Here is a 22,357-nt window from a genome sequence, read left to right as displayed (position 1 = left end):
GAGAGCAATGAGAGCAGAGAGAGAGAGAGAGCAGAGAGAGAGCAGAGAGAGAGAGACAGAGCAATGAGAAACAGAGAGCAAAGAGAGAGACAGGGAGCCATGCGAGAGAAAAAGCAATGAGAGAGAGACCAGAGAGCAATGAGAGAGAGAGAAATAAGAGAGACAGAGAGCAATGAGAGAGCGAGAGCAATGAGCGCGAGAGAGCGAGAGCAATGAGCGCAAGAGAGTGAGAGCAATGAGCGCAAGAGAGCGAGAGCAATGAGCGCAAGAGAGCAATGAGCTCAAGAGAGCGAGAGCAATGAGCGCAAGAGAGCGAGAGCAATGAGCGCAAGAGAGCGAGAGCAATGAGCGCAAGAAATTAACACAAGTACGAGAGAGCAATGAACGAAAGAGCGAGAGCAATGAGCGAGACAGCGAGAGCAATGAGCGCAAGAGCAATGCGCGAGAGAGTGAGAGAAATGAGTGAGAGAGCGTGAGCGCAATGAGTGAGAGCGTGCGAGAGCAATGAGAGAGCGCGAGAGCAATGAATGAGAGCGTGCGAGTGCAATGAGCAAGAGGGAGCGCCAGAGCAATGAGCGCAAGAGCAACGAGGAAGAAAGATAGAGCAATGACAAAGCGCAAGCAATGAATTTAAATGAGTCCCATCCCACACTTCACAAAGGATTCTATACCCGCTACACAGACACACAATTTGGGGTGGGGGGGAGGGGGCGTACTTGAAAACAAGGGGCAACTCTCAATGTATTACTTCCTGGTAAAACATCTTACTGTATATAAAAAAAATATTGTTGTCTAAACAATCTGTGTAATTCCGTTAAACGGATTTGGACTGGTTCGCCAATCTTTATTAATGCTATGTAAAGTTAGCACTGCATTTAGCTTTAAAAAACATGGCGTTACTTCCATGCAGACTCTGAATAGGTGTTTATTTAAATAATTTTGTGTCTGCAAAAAAGTCTCTGTAAAGGGCTACTTAAAGCTAGCAGCATTATACAAGAACAAAAAACAAACAAAATGAAAAGAGAAGAGATGAGGAAAATCTATACTATAATTCTAAGTTGGATTCCGTTTGTTTGTTTCTTTGTATGTCTGAAGCATTGAAATCTCAGAAACGGCACCACATAGCACAACGAAACTTTCACTGGACATTCTGCTGCAGATTTGTAGGTCAACGCAACTATTTGGAGCTTCCAATGTGACTCACCTCCCAAATTATGGACATTCTAAGTCTCCCACGGCTGTCCACAAATCTGTTAGAGCAGGAGCGGGGGGCGTGGCCACGAAGGGAGGGGGCGTGTCCTTGCCTGGATCAGGGCTGTGTGTGTGATGCGAGATGTGCGGGGGAGATGTGCCAGCAGGGGGGGGGGTGTGCCAGCTAGCGGGGGGAAATGCACCAGTAGGCGGGGGGGAAGAGTGCCAGCTAGTGAGGGGAGATGTACCAGCGTGGTGGGAGGGGGGAGACATGTGCCAGCAGCGGGGTGAGATGTACCAACGGTGGGGGGGTGCGGGAAAATGTGCCGCCAGCGAGGGGAAATGTACCAATGGGGGGGGGGCGGGGAGATGTGCCGACAGCGAGGGGACATGCCACAGCAGCGCGGGGAGATGTGCCGCCAGCAGGGGGGGGGGGACATGTTCCGGCAGCGGGGGAGACACACACAGACAGAGACAAATCTCACCCCGCACTACATCCAGCAGCAGGGGGGGCCGGGGAGATGTTCCGACAGCAAGGGGGGGGGGAGCGGGGACATGTATTCAATATTACATTCCCCGGGCGAAGCCGGGCACAAAATCTAGTAACCCTATAAATAATAGGATAGTTAAATCATACCTTACTGTGTTTACACTTATCCAAAACTTGTAAAATACCTATTTCACGGTCTGGGTAGGGGTACTGCCAACTTTATCACCTAACTAACATAATGTTAAATCTCAGCGTTAACTATAATGGAGCTCTGTGGATGTGCGTTGTCGAGGGAACACCTCTTTTGCATGTCATTAGCACTAACGTCTGTTGTATTATGTCATTATGACTGAAAAACAGCACTTAACACATCGTTACTGAGCTTTAAAGATCCCAGTTCGAACTTAACGGGATGTTAACTGAAGTTAACATCTCGTTAAATCATTAACCTACCTCTGAGGATCTATCCCTATATGTGCGAGCTAAAGTGCAATTAAAACTGGTTAAAAACAAAACATAAGTGCCTTAGAATAATGAACAAAATCTAAAAAATAAAGAGCAGAAAAAATATACTTCCCAAAGCTTATGGCTGTAGAACATTTTATTTCACCCTACTACATATATGGCAGCAGTAGTCATTGAAAGATTAATTCTCCCAGGAGAAAGGTGTTACGAGCATTCGATGTGCATTGGGGAATCTTTGTTTATGGTCGTAAATTTTTGTTCACTTTCCCAGTAGCATGGCAGTTGACAACTTTAAGTATATAAATATATAATACTGCAGGTATGGGTTCTGATCTTGCCCAAATTGTGCATCTATAAACTCTATTGTACATTCCTAAATATTTCAAAACCTATAAATGAAATTTGCAAACAATCCTAAATCACATCGTTTCTAGTTTTGGTTTCTCTTATATTAGTACTTTGTTAATTTATGTGTACTTTAATTTCGACGTGCCCTTTTTTACTTCACACTGCACCTTTCACTCTCCTATCAGCTCAGGACAACTGTTATGTCTACAGCTTTTCCCCTTTATGCCCTTATCAGTATCCCTTGAACCCAGTTTTTCTTTAGCCAGGCCAGAAACAACATTTTACTTCTCTCCTTATTTCTTTCTTTCATCCCCTCTTATTAGTCCTCCCCACACACCCTTTCATCCTTCATACTATTTTATTCAATTTTATTCACAATCATCCTTTCTCCCCTCGTCTGCCACTAATCCCCCATCCCCTTTCCTTCTCGACAGACTCCTCTTTCTGTCACTTATTTCTGCACACAGCCATCTCTTCCCCAATGCACTTTTCCACCTTCCCCCCCTACATCCCCCACATTTTCTTCCTACACACATTGTTCCCAAACTTACTGCTACCACTACCCCTTGTTATTCCTGTAAATGTCACAGGAAAAAATATGAATTCGGTCAGCAAAGTAGCTAATTTAATCATCAAACAACAAAAGTGTCCAATGACCTACTCACACTAAATCGAAAGGTAATTTCTCCCTAATAATTCTCCTGTACCTCTCTGCTGCCTGCAACACTGTTGATCACCAACCTCTCCTGAATAGTCTCCATTCCACTGGCCTCTGTGACAAAGCGTTCCCCCGGACTCATATCCTACCTATTACACCACTCCTTCAATATTTCCTTCTCTGGTGTCTCCACATCTTCACTCCCTTTTTGTTGGGGCCCCGCAAGGCTCTGTTCTTGGCCCTCTGCTCCTCTCACTCTACACCTCGTCTCTTGGTTAATTTCTACAATATTTTGTCTTTCAGTCTGCTGGTTCTAGTTCCTATTAGAAAATCTATGTGACTGCCATCCAAACCTCACTCCCATGAGCCAATAGTAAGCCACAATCTCATGAAAGCACAACATTTCAGTTTCCTATTGGTTGATCCCAGCAATCGTCTTTGATTTTACTTTAATTTTCCTGGCACATAAAAATGTACATATCTTGTAGAGTCCTGGAGCAAGGATAAGTGTGATTAAACTCTAAGGGATCCCTAGTTTCCATTTCTGTTTTAAAAAAAAAAATCAAAAAACAATGATTTAAACATTTTGGGATAGCTAATACTAATTAATCACAGAATATTTTTAAATGTAAACTTCTAAACTACTTTACTTTGAAGAAGAAAATAATTACAGAGATGTAAATAAAATACATACAACACATGAAGTTTTCAAAATAGGAATTTCACTTTCTGCTCGTAATTTGTTTTCAATTTCATCCCAATTCCGTTCCTTGTCTTTAAATAATATCCTAAAAAGCAAAAACAATAAATAAATATTACATGCGCATTTAACATGACTTGAAAAAGAGAGAACTTTGAGGTTTTGAACCTCTGTAAACATAAAAATGTTTTGAAATCTTTCTAAAAAGTATCACAATCTGAAACAAGTTACAGTTCTCCAGAGAGACATTGGGGGAGGATGGAGTTGAGAGAGACATTGGGGTGGTTGATGGGGTTTGAGTGACATTGGTGGGGGGGAAAGGGATAAGAGGCATTGGGAGGAGGAAGAGGTAAATACATTGGTGGGGGGACAGGGTTAATAGGTTGACAGACATTGGGGTGGAGGATGGGGTTTAAGAGAGACATTGTGAGGGAAGAATGGGATAAGAGACATTGGGGGGAAGGAAGTGGTTAAGAGGCATTGGAGGGAAGAAGGGGTAAATATATTGTTGGGGGACAGGTTTAATAGACTAAGGAGGGAGGACAGGGTTGAGAGACATTGGTGGGGGAGGAAAGGGTTGATACAGACATTGGGGTGGAGGATGGGGTTTAAGAGAGACATTGGTAGGGATGTGGTAGCCAATATGTGGGAAGAACCATTAGGAACTTGAAAGTCCGTATTATGGAACATTTGCGGTTGATATCTAAGGGGGATCTTAATCATCCTGTTCCCAAACACTTTACCCATTGTCCCTATGGTGGTTTACATAATTTTAGATTTCAAGGTATAGAACTGATCTCTACACTGCCTAGGGGGGGGGGGTAATAGAGGCCAAAGGTTGGACCAACGTGAGGCATTCTGGATCTTTACATTAAAGACCAGGATGCCTCACAGTATGAATATTGAATGGGATCTTTCCCATTTCTGTAAACATTTAATAATTTACTCAACCCCAATACTCGTTGCCACCTTGTTCTTGTAAAGATTTATTACATTTATTATTATTCATATAAATGTTTAGATTTTTTTATCTCAATCAATATTTTTGTAATATCTTAAATATTTATATCTTATGCCTGTTGCAATCAATAATAATTTCTGCATATATCTTTGGTATATAGATATTATACAGGGTTATACATACTAATAATGAATTACTTATTTATTTAATTCATCCACTATTATATATATATATATTCCAATTTGTTATTATCATATATATGTATTTCTTCTTCTTTTTTTGTATTCTGTATTTCTATATTGATGAAATGTGACAATATAACAATCACCGACACTATACTTGTGTTACTATTCATATATTATACATTGATTTATTATCTTCAACTGAATGATGATTAGATGTGTAATTGACTTGTTATGACCAGTTGTGACTGTGATTGTCAATATGCCTTCTGTGCAATTATTGTTCTTTATTTATCATAAGGTTATTATTTTTTCTCTTGTCCTCCTTTCCTTTCTTCTTTTATTCACTTTTTCAGTCAGTTTTTAATTTTTTTTATTACACATTGTTGATTGGTACTTTTTTTGTTAATAAAGTTTTTGTTGTTTTTATGTATCTTCCGCCTTCAGCCACGCATTGACTGTGCTGGCACTCCATGTCCAAGGTAGATTGGTGGGGCATGGTGTGCTGTCGTGACTGTGCGACGCGGCACTGGTGCGCATGCGCGGCATGCGTTCCAGCTTGGATGCGAGCGCGCACTTATGACGTCACTCCATGTCCAAGCTAGAGTGGTGGGGCATGGCGTCCTGTCATGACTGTGCGACGCGGCACTGGTGCGCATGAGCGGCGCTGCGGACTTTTGGCGCGAATTTTGGGCTATATCTAGCAGAAGGTATGTGTTTGATTATACACCTTGATAAAGTCCTGCGGGATGAAACGCGTCGGTGCGTTTGTCATGTTCATCTACTTGTGAGTCCATTCATTAAATACCCTCTATTTTATTTTGGAGTTTGCCCGTGATATATTTTTTCAAAGAATCTTTCCAGTTGCAGTGCACCTTTGCACTACTTCACTTCTATCTTTTAGAAGGCACCAAGGAACCTATTGCCATCCTCACCGACCACAAAAATTTGCTCTATATCGAGGGGGCTCGACGGTTAGGATCCCGTCAGGCCCGTTGGTCTCTTTTTTCCCCCCCGTTTCAACTATACCATTTCGTATATATTCTTGATACCAAAAATATGAAAGCGGACGCTCTCTCTCACCAGTTTGCCACGGAGAACGAATCTAATGAATCCATGGAACCGATTCTTCCTGCCAAGTGCATAATTTCTTCCAATAATTTCGATGTGTTAGATGAAATCAACAAAGCCCAGGTTCACATTTCCAGCAGGTTCAGGGTACCAGAGGGACGCTTATACGCAGCTCCACGGTTTCACCACAAGATTTGACTTTGGGGACATTCTTCTAGATCGGCCGGTCATCAAGGCTTCAAGAGGACAGCGGATCTTATTAAACGGACATTTTGGTGGCCGAGGATGAACAAGGACATTTTTGATTTCACTAGTGCTTGTCCGGTATGTGCCCAGAGTAAATCTGCCCATCACAAACCTTCGGGTCTTCTCATGCCTCTTCCCATCCCAGAGCAACCTTGGAAACACATATCTATGGACTTCATTGTCGAACTTCCCAATTCTAAGTAAATGAATACCATTCTTGTAGTGGTAGACCGCGATTATCTAAACACTCACACTTTATTCCCCTCAAGGGTCTTCCTAATTCTGCTACTTTGGCCGATATTTTTTCCAAAGAAATTTTCAGATTACATGGCGTTCCCATTTCAATTGTCTCTGACAGACGTTCTCAATTCATCTCTAAGTTCTGGCGTGCGTTTTCCCAGAGACTTGGGATTTCTTTTCTTTTTTCTTCCGGTTATCACCCTCAGACCAATGGTCAGACTGAAAGGATGAATCAGACCTTAGAGCAGTATCTCAGATGTTTCGTCTCCGAGTCACAAGACAACTGGGTGGACCTGTTACCGTGGGCCGAATTGGCTATCAATTCTTTTAAGAATGAATCTACACAAAAATCTCCTTTTTTCATCAATTTCGGTTTTCACCCTAGCAGTCTTCCACTCTCCTCCTTCTGGCATTCCCGCAGCGGACTCCCATGTTACGACCCTCAGAATTCTTGGAGGAGGAACCTTAAGTCTCTACAAACTGCCATCTCTAGACAAAAAACTAAGGCAGATCGACGTCGCCAACCAGGTCCTTCGTTCAAACCCGGTGACAGAGTGTGGTTGTCCTCAAAGAATATTATGCTCAAGACTCCGTCTCCTAAGTTGTCCCCAAGATTTTTGGGTCCATTTAAGATAATTGAAAAGATCAATTCGGTAACTTACCGACTAGCACTGCCTCCCACCATGAGGATTCCTACTGTATTCCATGTATCCCTACTCAAACCTTTCGTCCAGAGCTCGCACTTCCCGGATCCTTCCGGAAAACCCAACCCAGTGACTACCCTAGGACAACAAGAGTATGAAATTCACTCTTTAGTCGACTCTCGGTGGTCCAGAAATAAACTCCAATTTCTCATCCACTGGAAGGGCTATGGTCCAGAAGAGCGTTCATGGGTTCCTGCACATCACATCCACGCCCCCAAACTCCTCCGGCAATTCCATCTGAAATTTCCCCAGAAGCCATGGCTGGATCGCCCGGAGATCGATCCTCAAGGGGGGGATACTGTGACGGTTCAGGGGATTCCTTCCCCTCCATGTGTCCCTGGCGCTGCGCTCCCTCCTGCCTCTCATGTCCCTTCCTTGCCTCCCCGTTCGGTTCTCCCTTCCTCCTCCCACATTCGTCCTTCTGCGGCAGTCCCTCACGTTCTCCTGGCGTCTGCGCGAGTTCCCCCCAGGGCACGCGCGTCTTCTCACTCTTCCGTTTCCCTTTACAGTGTTCCCCGCTCACGGCCTCCCTCTGCTCCCGCTCCAGTCCCCTTACCTCCTGTACACTCCCCTCCGGTTCTCCCCCCGCCCTCGGCGGGTGCTCCCGTGGCGCGGTGCTCCGCCCGCCTCTTGACACAGCCTGTGCGCGCGCACTCTAACCTTACAGAGGCGCACATGCTCCTCTTGTAGGCCTTCCCAGACCCCTGGCTCCTCCTCTCAGGCTGTTCAGGCTATCTCCCTCTCTGGCTCACCTGTCTCCTCCTCCTCCTCCTCCTCTCCTTCTCACCTATCCCTGCTGTCTCTCACTTCACCCTCTGCTCCTCCTCTCTCTCCCATTGGTGTTCCCTCCTTTATAACCCCTGTCTGTCCTCTCACTCATTGCTCTGCATAGTTCTTTGTAACCTCTGTGTGTGCAGTCCTGGCTCTCCTGTGTTTTCCAGCTTCTGTTCCTGCTCCTGCTTACCCCTGGATTCCCCTGGCTTGACCTCTGCTTGTACTGGATTACCCTGCTCTCTACTGCCCTTGAACCCTGCTTACGGACACGACTTTGCTGACTTCTGTTATCCCTGGACTCTGGCTTACGAACATTACGATCCTGCTCTCTATACCCCTGGACTCTGGCACACGGACATCACTATCCTTACTCTGAATCCCAAGGCGTTGCAAGTATTAACTAACCATCTTTCTACAGGCCTGGCAACGCCATACCACACTCCGGGCACGCTCTCACTGCTGTGGGTGCGTGGTAAAACCCTTCCCACCTCAGTACTGGGGACTGGCCAGGTCTGCGGGCATACAGGCGTTACAGGAGGAAAGGGTTGAGAAAGACATTGGGGTGGAGGAAGGGATTGAGAGAGACATCAAGGCGAAAGATAGTTTAAGAGTGATATTGGTGAAAGAAAAGGGGATAAGATGCATTGGAGGAAGGGGTAAAAACATTAGTGGGGGGGAATGTTTAATAGACATAAGGGGGGAGGACAGGGTTGAGAGACATTTGGGTGGAGGATGGATTTCAGGGAGATTGGGGGAGAGGATGGGTTTAAGAGATACTTTGGGGGGAGGAAGTGGATAAGAGACATTGGGGTGGCAGGAGTTGAGAGGGATTGAGACACACATTGGGGTGGAGGAAGGGATTGAGAGACACATTGGGGTGGAGAATGGGGCTTAAGAGACAATGGGGTGGAGGATGAGTATTAAGAAAGATATTGGTAGGGGGAAAGGGGAAAAAAAGTAACTTTGGCTGGGAACATCCTAGAGCGCTGAGTTTTTGAGGTGAGTGCTGCTGGGGTAAAACCATTAAAACGGTTATCACGCAATTTTTACAAAGCGTTATAAAAATTGATGAATTAAAGTTACCCTAGTTTAACTGTTTTAACATTATAGACATAAGGGGATTTTTCCTTCAGGTGTCCAGGACAGGAGGGAACACTTAAAACATAAGTACTATGCTTTAAAATGCATGGCAGGAAATCCAGTGAGTAAGCAATGCATAATTTAGACTTGGGCTTCTAAGGCCCCCTGCTGATTCTGTCCCCTTGTGTCTGGAAACAGGCCGTAGCTCAAAAGAATTAGCCAAGTAAGGTGTCATGTGGGGAGGGGGAGAGGTAAAAAGTTTGTCCCTGACAGATGTCCAGGTGTCAGGTAGACAACCTGCCACCAGGGAAATGGGCTTGGTTAGGTATTGTAAGCGGCTTAGAGCCTGAGTTCGCACATGCCTGTGGCATACCTTGAAGCCTCTGCCAGGCTTCCCGAAGTATGAGCGAACCTTGCCAATAGGTGGGATGTTTTGTTCCCACGCCGCGATTGGTTGCACATTGTAAAGATAGGACTTGTGAGGTTTTAAAAGTCTGTGCAGCCAGTCAGGAGGTAGATTCAACATGCTGTAAAAATATTCACCTGAGATTCCATCTAAGATCTTTCCTGTAACCAGATTTAACATCGTAACTAAGTAAGTGTATTTTCGTATTATTATGTAAATCAAGCTGTGTATGTTGATTGTGTGAATAAACTACAATTTATTTTATCTCACGTTTTGCCCAATCAAAGGATCCGGGTATTTTTGTGTTAAAAGCATTGGTCTCCCGTGACATTCTCCATCAAGGATTCACCTACAGTAATTTATCCCCAATTCATTTGTAAGTCGTCTGTTTATTCTTGCTTACCAAATGCATAACCTTACATTTATCTGTATTAAACCTCATCTGCCATTTACCTGCCCAAGTTTCCAGTCAATCAAAGTCCTTCTGGAGAGAAATTACATCCTGCTCTGATTCTACTACCTTACACAATTTAGTGTCACCAGCAAAGATGGAGACTTTGCTCTCTATGCCAACCTAGAGGTCATTAATAAACAAGTTAAAAAGCAGGGGTCCCAGTACAGATCCTTGAGGTACACCACTCACAACTTTAGCCCAACATGAAAAAGTTCCATTCCAAAAGTACACAATAATGTACTTTATTACAACACTCTGTTGTCTATCCTTCAACCACTTTTCAATCCAGGTGCATATATTTTTACCGAGTTCAATTTGCTTTATTTTGTACACTAACCTTGTGTGGAAACGTATCAAAAGCCTTTGCAAATTCTAAGTAAACCACATAAACTGCATGAACCTAGTCTAAATTCCTACTTACATCCTCAAAGAAACTAATGAGGTTAGTTTGGCATGACCTATCCTTCATGCTGACTATTACAAATAATGTTGTTTTCCATGAGATATTCCTGAAGATTTGTGACAGTGTTTGTCTCGAATCAGAAAGCGGACCCGCAGGGCTGAGGTAGGAATGCAGAATAACCGACCAGAGCCCAGGGACAGAGTCCTGTAAGAGTATTCGTAGTCAGTAAGCAGAGGTCAGGGCTGTGTCAGGATCGCCGCCAGGTTCCGCCCCCAGCACGCGTCACACGGCTGTACCTCTGACATTCACAGACCGCTATCGGTGCGCACGCAGCTGCGCAATGCTTCATCCGAGGAGGCGCTCCCACAGTATCACCACAGCACCCACTCTGCGTCGCACTCCTCGTACGCGCGCACGCCAACAAACACTAGCAGCATCAGCTGTGTTACACCAGTAGTCAATCCTGCACTACCCTATCGGCTCGTGGCTTATATGTGAGGTCATCATCTGCTAGTTCCTGATTGGTGCTTTCCCCTTTAAATACCTTCCTGTTTCACTTTCACTTTGCTGGACATAAACACTGTTGTGCTGTGCTTGCTGCTTCTTGGATCTTGTCTGTTCCTGTGCCTTGCCTGACTCGTGTTGTGACCCCTGCTTGTACCTGGACCTGTCTCTTCTCTACCCCTGGACTTCGGCTTGTTATTGGACTCCCGCTCTCTCCAACACCGGATCACGGCTTCGGATAAACGACGATTCTTCTCTCTCTAACCCCGGAACACGGCAAGTACCACGGCTCCCCCGAACTCTCCTGCCCTGACCCAGCTCCACGACTCCGACAACGCATTCCGGACCTGGCTCCGTGGTTGTAGGGCGGCGGTTATATACATCCCCACCTCAGCCCCGCGGTCTAGTCCTGTTTGTGATGAGCGCAGCGTGACAGGCTGGCAGCAGAAGTGCAGAGTCCAGGCGACAGGCAAAAGGTCAGGACGGCATATTCCAGGCGACAGGGAAAAAAGGTCAGGGCAGACGGAAGGCAGTGAGGTCGGGGTCAGCAACAGGGATTCCAAATAGACAAAAGGGTAATGCGTGACAGCGACGATCAAATGGAGCTGCAGCAAACAGAACTTTGCTCGGCGACTCCCACCAGGAACTGCAGCCTTATAGAGCAGGTTGCCAGTGCACAAAATGTCCAGTTTAGAAGTCATTAAGGTACTTAAAGAACTTTTTAGGGTTGATCTTACTTTCTATTGCAATCGTTTTTTCATTATCCATTTTCTCTAATGTAATTGCCCTTTTGCGACTTTTGTTACATTCCTTATAATTCTGATATTATGCCTCTGTCCCTTCTGATTTTAAGAACCTAAATGCCTGCCTCTTCATCCATTTCCTCCTCTACCTGTGTATTTAGCCACATTGGGTTAGACATGTTTCTTTTATATTTATTATCCAAGAGTATACACTGATAAGTGTGCTTTTCTAACAATGTTTTATAGACAGCCCATTTATCTTCCACATTTTACCCTGCAAAAACTTCCCAATTTATTCCTTGTAAATTAGTCATCTGTTTATTAAAATCGTCCTTTCTAAAGTTTAAAGTCTTTGTTGAACCCAAGTAATCTGGTTTTTGATCATTTATTTCAAATGAGAGCATTGTTTGATATTACGAAATCCAATATTGCCTTTCTCCTGGTTGGTTCCTCAATAATTTGGGTCATGCAATTGTCTTTAAGCACCCCCAAAAACCTGTTACCTTTCATTGTAATGCTAATCTCATTCCCCAGTCTATGTCTGGATATTTAAAATCGCCCATAATGCAAACATGGCCTAGTTTTGATTCCTTCTCCAATTGCAAAAATATTTTGGCTTCCACTATCTCACAAATTCTTGGTTTATAGCATATCCCTACAAACATTTTCTTTGTACTTTTACCTTCACTGCTATTTCTATCCAAAAGGTCTCTACATTTCCATCATTCCCTTCATAAACATCTTCCCTTATAATAGGTTTTCGATCCGGTTTAACATATAAACATACTCCACCTCCTCTTCTATTTGCTCGATACCTCCGAAAAGGGAATAACCTTCTAAATTAACTGCAACCCTCTAAATTAACTGCCCAGTCATGAGTTTCAGCCCACTATGTTTCAGCAATTCCTATTATAACATACTGCTCCCATGTAGCTATTACTTCAAGATCACCCATTTTATCAGCAAGGTTTCTTGCATTAACAAGCATGCATTTAAGGTTTTTTTCAGTCTGTACTATAATCTTTACTGCTTCTGCCTTTCTACTCCAATTGGATTTAGTTTTTAGACGTTTTCTAGTATTATCAGTATTTAATATGGGTTTCTCCCTGCTGGCAAAAGTCCCACCCGCCCCCATTTCTACCTCTGTGACCCTTTGCTGTTTCCTCAATCCCTGTCCATTCTATTTAGTTCATTAGGTTTTTCTTGTCCTTACCCCCTTTCATCCTAGTTTAAAATCTCTTCCAGAGACATTGGTGGGAAGAAATGGTTGAGAGACATGGGAGGGGGGAGGGGAGAGATGGGGTTATAATATGTATGGACATTACCAGAACAAGGATTCATTTGATAGTCTTTACTGCACCGACACACTTTATTCGAGCAAATACCCGGTATGTACCTGGCAGATACCTGGAATGCGCCGCTCCTCACCTCTGACAAGCCCCGTTGCATTTGCCTTCCCAGCCTGGGTTCATGCCTGGCTGATGGGCGGCTGATTTGTTAAATGATAATGATTAGGATTTAATAGGCTGCAATGCTTCGCGTGTCTACCAGATGGCATAAATTCATGAATTGTAATGCAGTATATATATATATACTGTGCAGTATTGCAGCCAGGGGGAATAAAATGCTTCAATCCCTGCCTAGAAAATAACCCAATATACTCGGGCAGAAAACAGTCACAAACCTCAATACACCCGGGTATACCCGAATTCGTGGGACTAGCCGAGCTCGAATAAAGTGTGTCGCCAGTGTATATGGTGCAGCTTTGTCATGGAGCTACTAGCTCCACCTTCTCCTCTCTACCTGTCAGTTCCGCCTCCTCCCCCCTCTCTCTGCAAAATCTGATGTAAGGGAGGGGTGAGAGAGAGTGTGACTGGAAGCTTGGGGAAACACTGCAGCTTCACACAGACCCCAGCAGCTGGCAGACAAGAATACAGTGGTAATAAACATTGGTAAGTACCGAGTTACCGTCCATTTTTATTGCTGCGGTTTTACTATCCCACTGGTATATTGTCCAACCCTAGTGTTACGAAATTGGATCTTTGAGGGATGAGGTTTCCATTGAATACTGACATATTAGTGTAATTATGATACAGATATGTATTACATTTGAAGTTTCCGTTATTTCAACTCACTATAGTCAAACAAATAGTGAATGCCTCTGCCAAATAAACATACCTGATCTTATTAGCCGTTTTATCAATGGCTTGCCTAATCTTCCGAGAAAACTGGAATACTGAGGAAAGCAGTAAACTATCTCCCATAACCTAAAATAAAAATAAAAAGCGATTAAAATAGGAGTAAATCATGCAAACGTGGTAAATTCTGAATTATTAAAATGCCTGACTACATAGAACGCATTGTTCACTGATGACATTTTATTACGCGCATTACTTCACAAGCCAGCTGCACGATAGCTACAGATGCAGTCAGTTGTATCTCCAACCTGCTCCGCAAGTGTGCTGATAAACCCCTGACCAAACATGGAGCGTTCACAGACAAGTGCAGAGCAGGGGGGGATGGCCCATCAGGAGTAACACAGTGGGGGTCCCTTCTACTGAATGGGACTTCCGCTGTGTTAATCCTACCAGGCCACATCAGTCTAGAAGACATGCACAGTGAGAGTAGACAGAATCAGTCAGTCACTCTCTCTGTGCACCTGTAACAGGCGATTGCGCAGATTTTATTTTATTTTATTTTAATATCATAGGTTTGAAGCAGGGGACTCCTGAGCAGAAGCGCATTAATTTCAGCTCCAGGGACCCCATGCTATCTGAGTTACAGACCCTGGTATGGGGTGCCGGTATCTCGTACAGGTTTAAATGTCCAAGTCACGTGATGCGGCAAAATAATAATTGCCAGAGATACCGGCACCCCATACCTGTATCTCGGAAAACAGGGGGACCCATGGAAGAAATCAATGTGGTTCAGTCCCGGAGGTCCCCTGCATCAATCCTTAATTAAAATAAAAGCAGCATCACTACCTTAGCGGCTAGCTACCTGGTTTGTTGGGGGTAGAGGGGGTGGATGAAGGGGGTAGTTGCCCCAGGGTGGGTGTCAAAGCCTCTTAGCTGTGTAGTTGGAGGTTTTAACCCCTACATTACCTTAGCTGTTACTATTGCTAAGGTAATTAAGGGGTTGACCCCTCCCACTACACACCGGAGAGGCCTAACCACCAACCCGGGGCAACAAACCCCACTCCCCCCACAAAGGAATGGACAAATGCCATAGTAACCAAATATGGCTACTTGTGCTTTTGCCCATTCAAATACAGTATACAGTAAAGTACAGTACAAATTAAATTAATAAATGTTTTACTTACCCTGGCCAGGATGAAGGCGTCCTCCTGCTCTTCTTCACTAACATGTAAGGGCCGATGGTCAACCATTAAACCACCAGTAACCCTTTAATTACTGTTACTGGTGTTTTAATGGGGTGGTGAAGGCTGTACTGTAGTTGTTTGTATGTCTTTATTTAAACAGCGCCATTAATGTACATAGCGCTTCACAGTAGTAATACACGGGGTAATCAAATAAATAACAGATAATATAAATAATAGGTCATGGGAATAAGTGCTTCAGACATAAAGTAACATTAAGGAAGAGGAGTCCCTGCTCTGCGGAGCTTACAATCTAATTGGTAGGTAGGGAGAACGTACACAGATAGTAGAAGGGCATTCTGGTAAGTGCATCTGCAGGGGGCCAAGCTTTATGTATCATGTGTCTAGTATTATCCACAGTGCTATTCATATGCTTCTTTAAGCAAGTGTGTCTTAAGGTGGGTCTTAAAGGTTGATAGAGAGGGTGCAAGTCGGATATTGAGGGGAAGGGCATTCCAGAGGTGCGGGGCAGTCAGCAAAAAAGGTTAAAGGCGAGAGAGGACAAAGAGGGTAGAAAGAAGACATCCTTGAGAAGAATGCCAATCCAATTGCCAATTCTTGGAGTCAGGAAGGAATTAATTTTTCCCCTTAATGGGGTTTTTTGTTTGCCTTCCTCTGGATCAATAAGTATAGATATAGGATAAAGTATCTGTTGTCTAAATTTAGCATAGGTTGAACTTGATGGACGGAAGTCTTTTTTCAACCTCATCTACTATGTAACTATGTAATGCAAGAGTCGGGATGGTGCATAACAAGAAGTTGCCCCGGGGAGGGTGGTTAGACCTCCCAGGAGCGTTGCAGGATTGGTTAAACCCTTAATTACCGTAGCAGTTGTAACTGCTAAGGCACTTAAGAGGTTAACCCCTCCCGCTACCCAACGGGAGTCCTAACCACCCTCCCCGGGGCAGCTGCCCCCATCCCCCACCCCTTCTACTCCCATCAACACATATACAAATGGGCAAAAGCACTGGTCGCCAAATGGGGTGTCACGGTGGGGGTAGCTGGCCTTCATAATAAAGGTGAAGCCCGGCTAGCTGCCACTAAAACTGTGTGTAATGGTCTGTCTATGTAAGCCCATTGGGCTAGTAAAGTGTATTTTTACTGTATCCCTTGTAAAACATGTTCCCTTAGCTGTCTCCTGTAAGCTCATAAGCTGGGAATGTCCTGTGTGTTGTATTGTATGTCTTTATTTATTTAGCGTCAAAAGTGTACTCAACGTTTCCCAAAGAATACAGTACAGGGAATTATAATAATACATTAAGCGCAGCAAAATCAGACAATAGGAAAGGAAATCCCTGCTGCGAAGAGCTTACAATCTAGTAGGTATGATGGGAAACTTACAGCGACAGCAGGTGAGGGAATAAGTGCTGTAGATAGCCGTGCTTGGTCACAATGGGTGGTAAGAGTGACGGTGGGTGTGGGACAATAGCCATGAGTGCGGTACAATAGCCATGAGTGCAGGCTATTGGGATGCTTGATTTGTGGGGCAAGTTTTAAGGTTGGTCAGTATTAAACCAGAAGGTTAACATTATTTGCATGGGAGGAGATGGCAGGGAGGCGTGGGTGAGAGCAGGTGTGTTTATGTCTGGGTCCAGGATCAGGAGAGATATCCCCAGCAGCAGGAAGAAGTAGATAAAGGGTGTGAATAGAGAATTTGTGGGGGTGCTTTTTATTGATGGGTAAAGAAGTTGTTCGGAAAGAGGTGTGTAAATAATGGTGCAGTGTATGGGCACAGACATAGGTGAAGGGGAGGAGAGATGAGGAAATATGGATAGGAGGGGTGTGGGGAAGTTGGAGAACAGAAACATTTACAACGGAGTGAGGAAACAGTAAACAGAAAAAGCAATAGAGAATGCATAGTGAGATGCAGGAGGAGAGACTAAACCAGGTGTTTTAGACCCCCTTATGGGAAATAGCTGCAGGACCGGGACTTTGGGAACAGGGGTTTAAGGGTGGATGTTGGGGGTCAAAAAGGGTTAAAATGTATGTTAAGTGTTGCTGACCGGTTTTACCTGTAGTACTGTATTTGTACCCGCAAATCGTGCGTGTCTATGTATAAAGACGGGGTGTTTTGGATTAACAACATAACCCTATGTAATAGCACTGCCCCACCAGCAAGTTCTGCAACCACGTTTTAAAACAGTGCAGGATCCTGTTTTAAAACCAAGTTGTAGAATCCAAGTTTTAGAATCCAAGTTCTTATTTAAGTAATAATCCCTGAAGAACAGGGCATTACTGGCCAATAATGCCCTGGCTGGATGAGTTGAAGGCCCGAGGCGAAGCCGAGGGACTTTAACCCAGCCAGGGCATTATTGGCCAGTAATGCCCTGTTCTTCAGGGATTATTACTATTATAGGCTAAATGTCGGCTTATTTCATAAATAATAGACACTTTTGTATAGTTAAATAGATTTTTTGTATTCAAATAAAATGGTAAATACATGAAACCACCTCTATATACTCTTACACTGCAGATATCTATATCCACACACTGCCGCTCCCTCTGTGTACACACACACACAAAAAATGCAGCCACTTACTAAACTGTGCACTCTCCCCCCCAGCTCTACACACAACACAGCACAACACAGCACCTCTACACCCCCTCTCCCCCCCACACACACACAACCCTGCACCTCTATTCTATACACAACACACTTACTTCTTTGCAGTCTCTCCCTCCCCCCCTCACCCCCCCCCCCCCCCCCAATTCAACTGAATCTGCTCAGAAAATCTGTCAGCTCGGGAGGGGGAGAAGTCAAACCGTGGCTGATACTTTTTGACCAATCCCCTGCCATGTCTCAGAGCTTTTACTTAATTCAAACCAATCCCCTGCCCTGTCTCAGCTGTTCTGAAAGCTGATTGGCTGGAAATAAACAGATTGAAAACTGCATTTTGCAAGCTGCTGAAATTCAGGGCATTACTGTGGATAATGCCCGGAATTTTAACCAATCAAAGAGCAGGGTTTTCAATAATGCCCGGAATTTTACTGCTTTAGCCTATAATTTGTAATACAGTACAATGTATTTGTATGTATAATCCATTGCTATGAAGGCAGCCCCAGTAATAAGATTAGCCGAGGTGTCTGCATGGCAATGGCAGATAAAAAGGATGAGTTAGGTGTCGGGCCATCTGGCAAGAGGGGAAAGGCGGAGGAACAGATCTGTGGATGGGCTCTCAGCGGGTGAGACCCTTTGTTATAGCCAGACTCTGTGGAGCTTACCCAGCGGGCGGAAATGGGCTGGCCAGGTGAAGCGCTTGCGGGCTTTTCAAAAGTGCTTTGCTCGGAATAGCAAAGCACTTGGAACGGAGGTCCCGGAGAAGCCTAGCCTAGCTGAGGATAAGTTCGACAGTGGCGGCCAAGTTCTCAGGATGCGGCCAAGTTCTGAGAACGCGGCTAAGTTCTGAGAACCGATCCTACTTGTTCCTGGCTTAGTCCAGTGACGCGACCGGCGGATGCCCGGCCAAGCGGACGAAAAGCGCAGGGAGCAAGTTCTCGGGTCCAAGTTCTGAGAATTGGACAGAGCTGAAACCAGCGGGGAGACCCCGCTGTGTCATTTGAAGCCACGTTGCCATGGCGATGCATCACCCGAAGCCGGCTGAATCACGGTGAGTTACAGAGACCTCGTGCGTTCCCCCGGCATTTTATTTAAATAGAGGACCACATTGACAATCAATGCATTTTTGGGCTAATGTTTGTTTTTATTTACATTGTACAGTACTTTAGTTTTTGGGTGTTTTTTTTTTTTAGATTGCCCATTCATTGCCATTGTGGTAATCCTTGCCCCCATTGACAATCAATGGGTTTATTGGCTACTGTGTAATGTATTGTACACTCCTGTAAAATCAATATAATTTTATTGTGTATTTCTTTTTCTTTTTAAAACAAATGGGAAAAAGTACTATTAGCCCCGTTTGACAACAAGTGCTTTTGCCATTTGTGGGAATTGGGGTAGAGGGGATGGGGGTAGTTGCCCGGGGAGGATGGTTAGGCCTCCCACATGGGTTAACTATTTAATTACCGCTATGGCGATTAAGGGGTTACAGGCCAGTAGTTAGTTTTTTTATATTTTACGGTCGGTGCCCACTGAAGACGTGGAGGAACAGAAGGACGAGGACGGCCTTCATCATGGCAGGGTAAGTGCAACTTTTATTTACTATATGCTGGCTGGGTATTGTTTTATTTTTAATGAGCAAATGCCCTATTAAGCAGATCTGGAAAATAAGGCTGTTGCCCATTACTGTATGCGTTGGGGGGGGGGGGAGGGTGAATGTTGGGCGTAAAGGGGGTGAGTTGTATGGTGCTTATTGATTGCCAATGTGGTTATCTCTTCCCCTTTTGAGGGCATAGGTAACCCCATTGGCAATTGATGGGTTTATTGCCTATGTTTAATTTTAATGTACTGTACAGTTCTGTAGTGTCAATGTTTTTTTTTTTTTTTTGCTGCTGCTGCACAAATGGGCAGAAGCGCTATTAACCATTTGACTACTAGTGCTTTTGTCCATTTGTATGTGTGGTGATGGGGGTAGAGGGGGTGGGGGATGGGGGTAGTTGCCCCGGGGCGGGTGGTTGGGCCTCCTGGGTGGGTAGTGGGAGGGGTTAGCCCATGATTTACCATAGCGGTTACAACCGCTAAGGTAATTAAGGGGTTAACCAATCCCGCAATTCTCCAGGGAAGTCTAACCACCCGCCCTGGGGCAACTACAGTATACCCTTCACCAGTGGTGGGATTCAGCCGGTTCGCACGAACCTATTACTGGAATTTCCCAAGTTCGCCGAACCGGTGCATTAGCCATAGTAAAATCCCTTGTTTCAGAGCAGGACTGCAGGGGAGGTGCGCCATCTAGCGGTCTGACCCGGAACTTCCGGTGTCTGCAGCTAGAGCTCCTCATCTTGTGCTCTGTCTCAAGAGATTCTTCTACGGGGTCTGCTGCCGCTGCATACCATCTCCCCGTAGGCATGGAGGAGGGGAGGAGAAGATGTAAGAGGGACTGGGGAAGATGTGAGTGACTGGGGGAGATGTGAGAGGTGCTTGGGGAGATGTGAGAGGGGCTGGGGGAGATGTGAGAGGGGCTGGGGGAGATGTGAGAGGGGCTGGGGGAGATGTGAGAGGGGGTGGGGGAGATGTGAGAGGGGGTGGGGGAGATGTGAGAGGGGGTGGGGGAGATGCGAGGACTGGTGGCGATGTGAGAGGGAGTGGGGAAGATGTGAGAGGGACCGAGGGAGATGTGAGAGGGACCGAGAGAGATGTGAGAGGGACCGAGAGAGATGTGAGAGGGACCGAGAGAGATGTGAGAGGGACTGAGAGATATGTGAGAGGGGCTGGGGGAGGTGTGAGAGGGACCGAGAGAGATGTGAGAGGGACTGAGAGATATGTGAGAGGGGCTGGGGGAGATGTGAGAGGGACTGGGGGAGATGTGAGAGGGACTGGGGGAGATGTGGGAGGAACTGGGGGAGATGTGAGAGGGACTGGGGGAGATGTGAGAGGGACTGGGGGAGATGTGAGAGGGACTGGGGGAGATGTGAGAGGGACTGGGGGAGATGTGAGAGGGACTGGGGGAGATGTGAGAGGGACTGGGGGAGATGTGGGAGGAACTGGGGGAGATGTGAGAGGGACTGGGGGAGATGTGAGAGGGACTGGGGGAGATGTGTGGGGGCTGGGGGAGATCTGAGGATGCTGAGGGGGACTGCGGGAGATGTGAGGATGCAGAGGGGTATTGGGGGAGATTTGATGATGATAATGAGGGGGGTTGGGGGAGAGCTGATGATGATGAGGGGGAGAGCTGATGATGATTTTTCACTATAAAAGGGCGGTGAGAGAGAACCGGTTGTTAAAATTTCTGAATCCCACCACTGCTTTTCATCCACCCCATTAAAACAAACACCAATAATCCCTTAATTACCTTAGCGGTAGTAACTGCTAAAGTAATTAATGGGTTACTGGTGTTTCAATGGGTGGGCATCGGCCCTTACATGTTGATAGAGAAGAGCAGGAGAACACTTACCTCCCGGCAGGGGTAAGTAAAACATTAATTAATTTAATTTGTATTTGAATGGGCAAAAGCGCAAGTAGTCATATTTGGCTACTAGGGTATTTGCCCAGTCATTTGTGGGGGGGGGGAGCGTTTGTTGGGGATAGAGCAGGTGGGTGAAGGGCGTAGTTGCCTCTAGGTGGGTGGTTAGGCCTCTCGGGTGGGTTGTGGGAAGGGTTAACCACTTCATTACCTTAGCAGGCCTAACAACCCACTGTTGAACTACCCCCTTCACCCAACCGCTCTACCCCCAACAAACCAGTAACTATGGTTTAAACTCTTCATTACCTTAGCGGCTAGCCGCTACGGAAATGAAGCTGCTTTTATTTTCTTTTAATGACATAGGATTGAAGCAGGGGTCTCCGGAGCTGAACTGCATTAATTTCAGTCCCAGGGGCACCCTACTTCCCGAGATACAGGTCCCGGTGGTATGGGGTGCCGGCATCTCCCGCAAGTTTCTTACATCACTTGACCGGGACATTTAAACCTGCAGGAAATATCAGCACTCCATACTGGAGCCTGTAATCGGAAAACAGGGGGCCCCAGGACTGAAATTAATACGGTTCAGCTCCGGAGACCCCCTGCTTCAATCCTCTGTTATTAAAATAAAAGCAGCGCAATCGCCTGTTAGAGGTGCGCACAGAGAGGGACTGATTCTGACTAATCTCACTGCGCATCTCTTCCAGAATGATGCGGCCCGGTAGGACTAACACAGCGGGAGCCCCATTCAGAATCAGGGACCCATGCTGTGTTAATCCTGATGGGCAATTAGTCTGGTTGCTGGGAAGTTGTCAGTCAGTTGCCATCTGCGTCTTCCTGACCGACAACACGACAAACCAACTGGCTGCATTTCTACTAGTTGAATAAAAACATTTATCTAAAATGTGTGCATTTTTAAATTTGAGTTTTGGCTTTCTGCAGATACAAAAATGGCAATATCTGCAGTCAATATATATAGATCCATAAATGCATTTTAGAAATGTAATTAAAGAGAACTCAAGCATTGTTTCAGAACTTTCAACTGCCTTACATAAAAAAAAACTAATCAGACAATACAACGACAACATTTTGTGTTCTTTTGAGTGCTACTACATTTGGAACGTACTTCATCTCTGCTCCAAGTTTTCCTTCTAGTTATTGCTAGAGGCTCAGTAGTCTCCTTTTGCTGAGATTTTGAATGACTTGTACAAATGCTTGCCTCAGCTGTTCTGGGCTGATTGATAGGAGGAATCTTTCTGAAGTTCAGGCTCTCATCAAAAACACGATCAACCAGCTAGCAAGTAAATCGGGAAAGTAAAGAAAAAGAGATACAGTAATTGTAAGACA

At 45.2% G+C, this 22,357-nt stretch overlaps 1 protein-coding gene across 2 annotated transcripts in view; it reads right to left on the bottom strand.

Annotated features, from left to right (window-relative positions):
- Positions 1–22,357, bottom strand: part of CEP170 (centrosomal protein 170) — a 233,486-nt gene that overhangs the window by 18,459 nt on the left and 192,670 nt on the right. For both annotated transcript variants that reach the window (XM_075596838.1, XM_075596837.1), the window contains 3 exons: positions 22,137–22,304; positions 13,799–13,887; positions 3,847–3,940 (listed from right to left, as the gene is read on the bottom strand). In XM_075596838.1, coding sequence (XP_075452953.1) covers positions 3,847–3,940; positions 13,799–13,887; positions 22,137–22,304 — 351 coding nt within the window. The remainder of the gene's footprint in view (positions 1–3,846; positions 3,941–13,798; positions 13,888–22,136; positions 22,305–22,357) is intronic.

This window comes from Ascaphus truei, chromosome 4 (assembly GCF_040206685.1).
Source record: "Ascaphus truei isolate aAscTru1 chromosome 4, aAscTru1.hap1, whole genome shotgun sequence".
NCBI lineage: Eukaryota > Metazoa > Chordata > Amphibia > Anura > Ascaphidae > Ascaphus > Ascaphus truei.
Note: the sequence above shows the minus strand (reverse complement) of the source record. Positions and strands in the feature narration are given on the sequence as shown.